At 58.6% G+C, this 10,664-nt stretch overlaps 1 protein-coding gene across 5 annotated transcripts in view; it reads right to left on the minus strand.

The window, feature by feature from the left end:
- The window catches only part of KCNC4 (potassium voltage-gated channel subfamily C member 4), a 46,662-nt gene extending 36,209 nt beyond the window's left edge, over nt 1-10,453 (minus strand). For all 5 annotated transcript variants that reach the window (XR_002082214.2, XM_019457789.2, XM_019457787.2 and 2 more), the window contains exon 1: nt 8,494-10,453. Coding sequence is in view for 4 of the 5 variants with exons in the window: in XM_019457789.2 (XP_019313334.1) it covers nt 8,494-9,171 (678 nt within the window). In the remaining variant the exon portion in view is untranslated. The remainder of the gene's footprint in view (nt 1-8,493) is intronic.
- Between the last annotated feature and the right edge of the window lie 211 nt (nt 10,454-10,664).

Raw genomic sequence — 10,664 nt, forward strand, 5'->3', positions numbered from 1 at the left:
GGGCTGAGCAGAGGGCACAGAGAGGGGAGAAGGGGAGGGAGGGCAGTGTGCCGGCCACCCTCTTACCCACAGGGCCAAGGAGCCAGCCTTGGTGCCTTCCTCACTGCCGCCCGGGCTCCTTCTGCAGCCGCCCAGTAAGTACAAACCACCCCTCCTGCCTTAGGGAACAGCCCCCTGAATTCCTGCGGTGTCCACTCACTTCTGTTTTTCCTTAGAGCTGTTGCAACTATTTTCTCGTATCACTCACCTCGGCCCTCCCAGGAGATGGGGCTGATAAAGGGTAGCCACATGTGCCCATTTCCCAGGCATGAGAAAGGGCAAATGACTCGCTCAGGATCAGGCAGAGGCCAGGTCCCCTGACTCTCAGCTCAGAGTTCTTTCCGCTTGGTCCTCTAACCAAACAGTCCACTCCTCTTTGGTGACATCTTCACGGGGTCTCAGTCTCCCCTGTGACCTCTCGAGGGCTAGCAGCAGGCGCAAGGCAGGCCCCAGAAAGCCCCCCCCTTCCCCAAGGAGACAGGCACACCACCTGAGGTTGAGCTGGGACAGATGCAGGCACCTGGGCTCTGGCGTGTTGCCCCAGGTGGGTCCTGAGGTTACAGGTTCCCCTGTCGGGCCCCAATGATTCCTTTCTCCCTAGGTTATTCCCCAACTGAATTATTTTGTAAGCAGTGGTCCTAAGCAAGTGCAATCAAGGCCCTTCACCTCCAGCAGCAGGGACACTGCTTTTTTTTTCCTCCCACTCTCTTTTTTGGGGGCTTCCGGGGACAAAAAAGGACCAAGGAAGGAGGCAGTGGCTGCAACAGCACCCAATTTAGACATCAAGGCCTTGAGCTGGAGCCTTCTGAGCGGCCCTTACTGGGCCATCCCATACAGCTAGTGGGGTACACTTGTACCTCCTTCCCATGGTACCTGCTGGGCAGAGACTGAGGCCAAAGAGCTAAGGAGCCCTGGGGTCAGACTGCCTGGGTCCCTCATCCTGGCCCAGCCACTCACTAGGTAAATGCTGCACTTTGTACGGGTCTCTCACTACAAAATGGGGTCAGCACTAGTTCCCAGCCAGGGGTGTGGGCATGGTCTCCAAGGACCCTTACATGCAGCTTCTGAGAGGCTGAGTTGGACCTGGAGCCAGAAACATCGCAAAAATCTTTGCTTTTTAGAAGCAAAGGGACCCCAGGAGCTCACCCAGTTCAATTCCCTTTCTGCTGGTTTTGCAACGAAAGAAACCGAGGCCTGGGGAGAAGGGACTTGCCCCGGTTCCCATGGTGGAAGATGTCAGTTCTTTCCATGCTACCTGAGGACACGGGACATAGATTCTGCTGGAAGTCAAAACTGCCCAAGCGGAAAATTGCTTATACGATCTGGTTTGGCCAGCAGCTACGCTCCTCCCCGCTGGAAGGATGCGGGAGGGTCTCACCACCCTGGACAGGAGGTTCCGAGCCTCTGTGCTGGAAAGCACCGCTCCTTCCAGCTTCCTGCTCCATGGGCTCCCCACACACAGGCTGGCTGTAGCCTGTGGGGGACGCACCTGTCCGGAGACCCAGGTGTTTTGGCTGGTGAGTCAGCCCTGTTATCAGCCTCCTTCACCAAGCTCATCCTAAAACTGCCGATGGTAGGAATCTAAAGTCACATGCTTCTGGGTACAAGCTGGTCTCTGCTACTCACTGCCTGAGAGACCTTAGGCAAATTTCTTAACCTCTCTAAGCCTTAGGGTCTTTGCCCATAAAATGGAGATCTTTGCCCATAAAATGGCCTACTATGTGCCAGACACTGTTCTGGGCGCTGGGGAACAGCAGGAAACAAAACGAACACCCCTGCCCCTTAGGCCTTACATTCTAGGAGAAGGAAACCATCAACAAATAAGCAAATACATAGTATGCCAGATGGTATAAGTGTCAGGAAGAAAAATAAAGAGGAAAGGAGGTAGAGTATGAGGAGGAGGGAACTATTTCATTTTCTTTTTAAACTATTTTTTTCAATTTGTTTTGAGAGAGAGAAAGAGCACGTGCATGCGCAAGTCGGGGAGGGGCAGAGAGCTCGAGAGAATCCCAAGCAGGCTCCGTACTGTCAGCGCAGAGCCCTATGCAGGGCTCGAACCCACGAACCATGAGATCATGACCTGAGCCGAGATCAAGAGTTGGACGCTTAACTGACTAAGCCACCCAGGTGACCGGAGGGACCTATTTCAAATAGGGTGATTAGGCAAGACCTCAATGCCAAGGTGATGCATCTAAGCAGAGACCTGAAGGAGTGAGGAAGTGAGTTATATGAAGATCCAGGACACCTGGAGAGGCAGAGGGAACAGGCACTGCAAAGGACCTGAGGCTACAGAGTGCTTGATGTGTTGAGGGGGATGAGAACAGTACCCACTTTATAGGGCTGTTTTGAGGATTAAAAGAAATGATATTTGTAAAACTCAGCACAGAGCCTAGAGTGTCTCAAGAATCTGGCACAGGCTGGGTCGGGGGGGTAGGGGGGAGGTGACAGACACCAGTCATTGGGAACTGAATACAATCAGCGGGGGCAGGGGAGGGGGGCCCAAGGAGAAGGGGCCAAGGAGACAGATGGACCGATAAACATAAGAAGACTCATGCCCAAAACCTATATTAAGGATGAAGTGTAGGAGAAGAGAAATCTGAGAACACAGCCAAAGACACTTGCAGAGAAGATCGGTGGGGATGGGATGAGGCGCTGAGGCTTCCGGGGAAGTGAGGTCCTAGAGCCCAGGCAGCGCTGTAAAAGGAGCGAGCAGCCCTGCGGGCTCAGAGGCAGGAAAAGAGAGACAACGTGTCAGGCAAAGCATCTCTGAGCTGTCCCTAGGCTCCTGAGTGAGGGCCTCAAAGTGCAGGTATCAGCCTAGCGACCCCTGTTCCTCTCCTTTCATGGGCTCCCCTGGGAGCAGACCCTGGCCCTGGGACCTCCTATCCTGGTTCCAGGGTCCACAGCCTGCCGCCACCTATGCCCCCCTTCTGCCAAGCCAGCACGTGGGGCTTCTCAGGGCCTCTGGGCTGCCGGGAGCTGATGAGTCCGGCCCCAGAAGGAATTCAGTCCAGCCCAGACCGCCGGCCAGGAACGTGCCCAGCCAAATGCAATTCCTGGCTGTTGCCTATCTGTGTTCCGTGCTGTCCTATCTCTGCCGGGGCCGGTCGCCTGGCCAGAAAATTCGCCCCTTCCCTAACTCTGCATGGTTAAAGCACTACTCACGGTGAAAATTTATGTATTTATTTATATATTTATTTATAGCCTGCCTCCTTCTAAAAATTATTTAAGAGAGCTAAGTCATTATCCTGCAGGGCCTATCCAGCTTAACTTCTATTTCCTCCTTGAGGCTTCCCTGCCGGCCAACCATCCCCCCACCTCGCTTCACTTCACACAGAGGTGGGATTTATGGCTTTTTCCTCTCACCTCCTGTGGGGCTTTATTCTTTAAGAGTACTGTGGCACCTTTCATGATCCATCTTGTGTTATTACTATTTCTTGTCACCCAATTTCCTTCAACTGCCACCGACTCCACCTGACCTAGCTCCCTTCAGGAACAGGGACCATGTCTGTCTCGTCTCTGTATTTACAGGGCCCAGCCTGGTGTCTGGCATGTGATAAGTACCCAATAAATGTTTTCTGAATGACTGGAGCCAAGGGGACTGCCTACTTCCTCTCCAGTCCTGGGGAACCTGTCACGAGGAGGAGATGTGGCCAGCCCCACTAACTCGGGCTAGAGGTGACCGAAATGCCCAGGAATACCTCCAGGCACATGGGCTCTCAGACTCTGTGGCTTTCCAGGGTGGGCCAAGGCCACTGCCTGATGGGGCCCCCTGCCAGAGGCTGGGTAAACATCACCCAGCCTGAGAAAAACCCAAAAAACCCTAGCAGGGAGCTGGGCCAGAGGCTGTGGTAGGCTGGGTGCCCAGGAACAAGGATGGCCTGAACGTCCTGGTGCCCAGCACACTGGGTTTAGAGTGAGGGCAGGACAATGTCCACGGGTGGAGGCAAGGAGCCTGGGGGCTCCCCGTTCCCAAGGCCCAAATGCCTGGCTCTGTTCCTGCCCATTCTTCCCTCATCTCCCCAAAATAGCCCAAGTTTATTTCAGCCCCTCCCCCACTTTACACCCCACCCCAAATGGTGACAAACAGAAACACCTCATTATCCAGAGACAAGATGTTCAGAGGCAAATGTTGGTCTGTTCAGAACAAAAAAGAAAAACACAAAACAGACCCAGGAAGAGACTGGGAGGCTGCCTCGGGACAGGGTTGGGGGACAGGCCAGGGCACCGAGCCTCCCAGGCTTGGCTTCTTGGCTCTCCCTAGCCCAGCCGGCTTGGGACCAGGGGGTCCTGCCCACCACCCAGCTAGTCCCAGTCAATGCCCATGTCAGAGAAGCTGGGGGGCCTTCAGAAAGGATAAGTAGGAACAGAGCTCTGCATTTTCTTCCAAGAAGGCCTCCATTTCACTCCTCTGTCGGGCCAGGGGACACCTTGTCACCTCTCGTATCTAAGTCCCCTTTCTTTTTGTTCTATGAGTCCCACAGTGAGAAAAAACAGAGAGCAAGCTCAGATGTGAGCAATTCTAGGGAGTGAGGGGATGGGAGCTTTAGTTTGGAGGAGGAAGTGAAGGGAGGGATGGCAGGAGAGCAGAAGGCCCCCTCTGGGGCCCCCTAAAGTCAGAGGCCTTTTCCAGGCAAGAAGGCACAGGAGGCGGCTGAAGCTGTGGCACAAGCACAGATGTGGGTCCACAAGATCTGGGTTTGGAGCCTAGTTCAACCACCAGCTGTGTGAGCAAGCCCCTCTGGGCCTCAGTTTCCCTCAGTGTAGACTGAGGTTAATGATCCCTGCCTCACAGAGGCCAGACGAGATACTAGAACAAAGCAAAAGTGACCTGATACGCAGTGGGTGCTCAGTGAAAACCCAGCTCCAGCTGCCTTCCTGGGACAGTAGGGATCCTTGGGCCACATCCTCTACTCGGAAGGGGAACATTATGGGAAAACAAATCCAGGTACTGATTTAGCCAAAGGAGAACGACTATCATCCTTTTTTTTTTTTTTTAATTGTTTTTAAGTTTTATTTATTTTCAGGGAGGGAGAGAGAGGCAACCAGGCTTTGTGCTGCCAGCGTGGAGCTCAATGGGGGCTTGAACTCACGAACTGTAAGATCATGACCTGAGCCGAAATCGAGCTGCACGCTTAACCAACTGAGCCACCCAGGCGCTCCAAAACACTATCATTCTTAACAGGACTGATAACAGCTGAAGTCAGTCTAACCCCTGGGTCCTCAAGAGGTTGGGAGTGAAGGGAGGGGAGTGTCCTAGGGTCCCGTTCCTCAGGCCTCCTATGTGCCCTCAGCAAATAAGGAAGGCCTTATTCTACCAACCTCCTTGCTGCCAAAACCCTGCTGGTCCCCCTCAGTCTGGCAAGCCACCCTGGCTGTGGCTGAGGCTGGGACTGTGGGCACTGGGCAGGTGGGGACAGGACCAGCCTGCCCCATGCCTGCTTTCCCACACCAGGCCACAGAAAGAGAGCCACCAAAGCGCTGCCACAGGCCTGGCTACCGTGAGGGGAGCAGGGGTGAGCACCCTGACCGACCTAGAGCCTGCCTGAATGGGAACAGCTCTGCGGGCCAGGCCAGTAGCTACGCAACAGGCTCCACAATCAGTTGAGTTCACTTTCCGTTTGTATCTGTTTTGCTCCTGTCATAACACACTACTCAACTGGCCAGTTGGGTGCAAACCAACGCCTGGGGTGGGCCCTGCCCCTCTGCCCTACTGGCCTTCAGTGGGCACCCCAAGCCCACGGCTGATGCTGCAGGCCCCGAGTAGGGAGGGTATGCACAGACCCAGTGGACAATACTTGCTGGAAGGGCAGTGTTATTGGCCGCGGGTAAACAGAGTGAGGAGGGCACAGCCCCAGATCGCCTACGCCCCAGGCCCTTAGACCTTGAGGGGTGGCAGAGTAAATGTCCCTGCTGATGTCCCCATCTGCCCCTGGGTTTTCTGATGTCATCCACAGGAAGTACAGAACCTCAGAACACCTTCCAGGCCAGAATAAGAAACAAACCACCCCTTCACCTCCAAAACAGCCTCGTTCAGTGGAAAGAACATGTTGCAATCGGAGGAGCAGGGGCTTTGACTCACAGCACGCCACTATCTGGCTGTGTCATCTCAGGCAAGATGTTTACCCTCTCACAGGCCCAATCTACTGAATGGGGAGGAGATCTCCACGGTTAAGTTTATCGGGAGGACTAGAGATTAATGTAAGTACCTGCATGGCATACTCAAACCAAAAGCCATCAGCAATTTTTTAACAATTATGTATTCTCACTTGTCTGTCCCAGGAACAGCTGAATTGAAGGCTTGCTTCTGCCTCGTGCTCCTTAGCAGGAAGCAAGTCTACTTTTGGCATGAGTGCCATTAAGCTCCACATAGCTGTTCACATCAGTGTTACCAACCAGAAAGTTGGAATCTAAGGGAGGTTCCTGCTCTGCCCTTAAGTGTCTTTGACGGCATCGAACACCTCTGGATCGTGGTTTCTTCATTGCTTCAATATTAGAATTAACCCTGCCCGGCCCCGAACTCCTGGCCTCGGCTGGAATGCCCTGGCGGATGTGACTCCACATCAAACGGGCAAGTATCTTGGGCTCCTGGAGAAACTCAAGAGGTCAACTAGGCTCTGCATTTATTCAACGAGCCCCCAGGCCGGCCGACCCTGGGGTTTGTTGAGCAGAAGGTAAACTCATAGATGGCACAGCCCCTTGGAATCCAAGAGAGAAGCAGCAGAGATGAAAAGTTCCCCAGAGGCCCCAGGAACAGGACCTAGCTCCCCTAACCACATCATTTCATTTCTGCCTCCCTGCCTTGTCCCCTTTCCCCATTTCTAGGAAGCCAAATCTACTGCCTCCCCCTAGCCCCAACTTAAAAAGAGCCTGGATTAGCCTGTACCTGTTGCTCTCCCCTAGTACCCACAGCCAACAGCAGACACTGGCAGGGTTAGTGAACTGCATGAGAAGCCCCCAGAACTCACAGCAGACCCAGGCCAGGGCATCATCTGGGCTGATCTAAGGGCTGTAGGGAAGAAACAAAGGCAGCTCCTGGCCCCAACTTCCCTCTCAGTCCTGACAAAGGGGTCTGCCTTCCGGGGGCTGCCCTGGGATGCCTTGGCCACCAAGACCTCTGTTCTTCCCAGGCCAGAGATGTGTCTGCCCTGGTCTAGCATTAACGCCAGCCTGGCCCGCCCTGCAGCCCCACTTCCCAGCCTCCTGCCCTCCCCTGGGTGGGGAAGTGGAACTTTCCCTTCCATGACCTGGTTGAGGCCTAGCACAGGAGGGGCCAGGGAGGGTGGCAAGGGCTCTGAGACTCATTAATAGGATGACTTGGGATGCCAGAGGTGAGGAACAGCCAGGCTTTAGGCTGCCAGCCATGAAGCCAGGCACCAGCCTCTGGGGCTCTCTCTCTCTCTCTCTCTAAAGAATCTGAAGCCATCCTTTATGGTTGTTTTTTTTTTTAAGCCGTCCAAGTATATCCCCATCCCTCCAACCCCTTTCACCTTAGGGAGGTGGGAGAAACTGGACTGACTTGAGGAGGAGGTGGTGGGATAGGACTAGATCTATGCCACCCTCTTCTCCCCCCACATACCCATTTCAGGCAGTAACCCGAACCAGGGCTTTCTGGGAAGCCAATCTGTGCCGCAGCAGGAAGAAAAGAAGTGGCAACAAATTTGGGATCATCACAGGCAGCCTGTGGCTGGCCACTGACCGCGGGAGCCTGCATCACCCAGAACATTAGGCCCTTCCTGTCTAACTGAAGCCAAGACATCCCAGGTGACCAGGAAGCCTTAGGGGCATGGCAAGGGGCAGACATCTTGACTTATCTCCCTGAAAAAAGGGCTCACCAGAAACCTGGATGAGAGGCCTGCATTCCGGTCCCAGCCCTGCCTGGGCTGGAGCTGGTGTCCCTCTACAGAACTCATACTTCACAGCGTACCCGGCTGCCCAGAGCATTTAAAGGAGGTGGCACCCATGGAAGAAGCTAACACATGGGCCTGCCACAGAGTAGGCGCTTAGCACACCCAGTTTTCTTCCCCCAAACCCTGACTCAGGCAGGAGGCCTAATTCCAGCTCTCCAGGCCGCTGGCCCTGTGGAGGAGTGGGGGGTAAATGAAGAGAGGCAGCCTGTGCAGAGAAGGGGGAGGAAGAGCTCAGCTAAGGGCAACCCACTCCCTTGAAGGGGATGCGGCAAAGCAGGCAGCTGGGATTAGGTCCAAGTAGTAAGTCAAGTGCGTTCAATCTCCTGATGAAGCGTGCAGGAGAGAGGGTATGTGTGTGTGGGGGCGGGGGGGGGGGGGGGGGGGAGGATGAGTCCCCTGGGGTTCCATGGAAGACAGAGGGAATTGGGAGGGAGGCAGTGGTAAAGGTAAGTCAGTCTCGGCCCAGCCCGCTCCTCCCGGCCCCCATCCCCACCACCACGGGTACTTACACACCCGAGAGGAGGCTCAGGCTCCTGTCACTCACCCTGGCCGCCCGGGAGGAGTAGGGATCTTCGAAGAGCGCCCACATGCGGGGCTGCCAGCCGCGGCAGCCCCCCGACCCCGCGCCGGGGCCTGCACCTCCCTCATGGGGCCCCAGGCGCTGCAGGGCCAGCTCCCGCTCATCATCGCCGGCCTCATCGCCAGTCCCTGCGCCACCGCCGCCTCCGTCCGGGCTCTCGAAGATATCGAGCGCCTCTTCGGCGTCGCGGTGCTGCCGGTAGGTCATCCAGCAGCAGGGCTCCACGTCGGTCTCGTCGATGCCCCAGAAAGTGAGCTCCTCCTCGAAGAGCGGCCCACACACGTCGGCGGGGCAGTGCAGCTTGCCGGTGCGGTAGTAGTTGAGCACGTAAGCAAAGACGCCCGGGTGCCGGTCGAAGAAGAACTCGCAGCTCCCGCCGCCGTTGCTGCCGCTGCTGCCTGCACCGCCGCCATCGGACTCGGGCCGGCCCCCGCCGTCGGGATCCGCCAGCCAGGCGAGGCGGGTGCCCGGTAGGGTGCGCAGGGTGCTGCGGTAGGTCTCATGTCGCGTGCCGCCCACGTTGATGATGATCTTCTCCGACGCCTCGCCCTTGGCCATCTCCTCCTTCAGACATGTTTTGGACGGAGGCTTGTTCCCCGACTTGCGCCCACGGTAGGAGGAGACACACACCGAGCTGATCATAAGAAGCGCTGCGGGGCTTCGGCTTGGGGCGGCCGCTGCCCTCCAAACACCCTTCCCAAGGAGGCAGCGTCAGACGGGGGAGGGGGAGGAGACGAGGAGGAGGCAGGAGGCGGCGGCGGCCCCCTCTGCGGCTTGGCCCTGCCCCTGCCTCCCCCCGGGGCGCGGAGCAGGAGGAGTTGGGTTTCTCCGGTGCACAGGTGGTTGGGGTTTGGGCAGGCAGCTCCGGCGAGGGAGGCAGGAGGGAAAAGGCGAGCCGAGGACCCAAGCGAGGGGCCCGGGGAGGCAGGAACAAGCCCTCACGCTCCCCGGCTAGGACTGGACACTCAGATGCTCGGGCCCCCGGACACGCCCCCCCCCCCCCTTTCACCCTCAAAAGGCGAGTTAGCGCACAGTTCAGGCTCACTGCGAAGGTCTGGGGCGCGCGCGCGCTCACACTCACACTCACAGGGGCCACCCTCCGGCTCCCGAGTCCCGGGAGCGGCCGGCTTCCCCGCGGCGGCGGCAGCGCAGCAGCAACAAGTCCTCGGAGCGGCTGCCGGGGCCGGGCCGACGCTCTTACGGCAGCCGGCGGAGCTCCGCGGGCCCGGGCTGCTTGCGGTCAACACGAGGCGGCGGCGGCGGCATGTGGCCTCTTCCCCCCATTCATAAATCCAGCTCAGGGCTCGGATGGCGGGCGGGGCTGAGCGGAGCGCGGCGTTCAGGCGGGCGGGGGCTGCGCAGGGCGAGGCGGCCGCAGAAAAACAAGCGCGCCCGCAGGAGCGAGCCTCCCGTCCTGCGTCCGCGGCTCGGCAGCGGCTAAGAGCGGCGCGGGGCTGGCGCTGCGCAGCGGGGGCCGTGCTGGGGCGGGGGGGCCTCAGACGGGGCGTCCTGCGCAGCGCCGAGCCTGGGGGGCGGAGCCGCTCCGGGGCGCGGGGCTCTGGGCTCCGGCGGCCGAGCGGCCAAGGACACCTGCAGGCTTCCCAGGCAGCGCGGATCGAGAGCTTCAGCGCAGCGCCCCGGCGCCGGGCTCCAGCGATCTGGCGGCACTGGGAGCCACGCCATCCGCGCGTCTGCCCATCTCCGGGCGGGGCGCCGGCCTTGGCTCGCGGCAGGAGGCGGGCGAAAGGTGGCCTAAGGGCGGGGGAGCCTGGGCACCGGTGGGCTGGGGCCCAGGGGGTTCTCGATCTCCCTCCGGCGTTGGTAGCGGATGCCACTCTCTGGTGGCGCCTTTTCTTCTCGGCCCCGCCTCGCCCGGGCGCGCCCTCCGTTGGGCGGGGTGGGCGGGGCGCGGCGCGGGGCCGACCTGACTCGCTGCAGGGCCCGGGCGGCGGGGCTCAGCCTTCCTCCGCTGAGCCGAGCCGAGCCGAGGCGAGGCGCGTAACCCCCTCACCGCCAGCGCCCAGCCCAGCGCGCCGCCCCTGCGCGCGTCCGCCACCGTCCCCTCCGCCCCTTCGGCCCGGCTCCCCGCCTTCCCCGAGCCCGCAGCTCCTCCCACTGCAGCCCCTGGGACACCG

The sequence above is a fragment of the Panthera pardus genome, unplaced genomic scaffold (genome assembly GCF_024362965.1).
Source record: "Panthera pardus isolate Hobbes unplaced genomic scaffold, ASM2436296v1 HiC_scaffold_11, whole genome shotgun sequence".
NCBI lineage: Eukaryota > Metazoa > Chordata > Mammalia > Carnivora > Felidae > Panthera > Panthera pardus.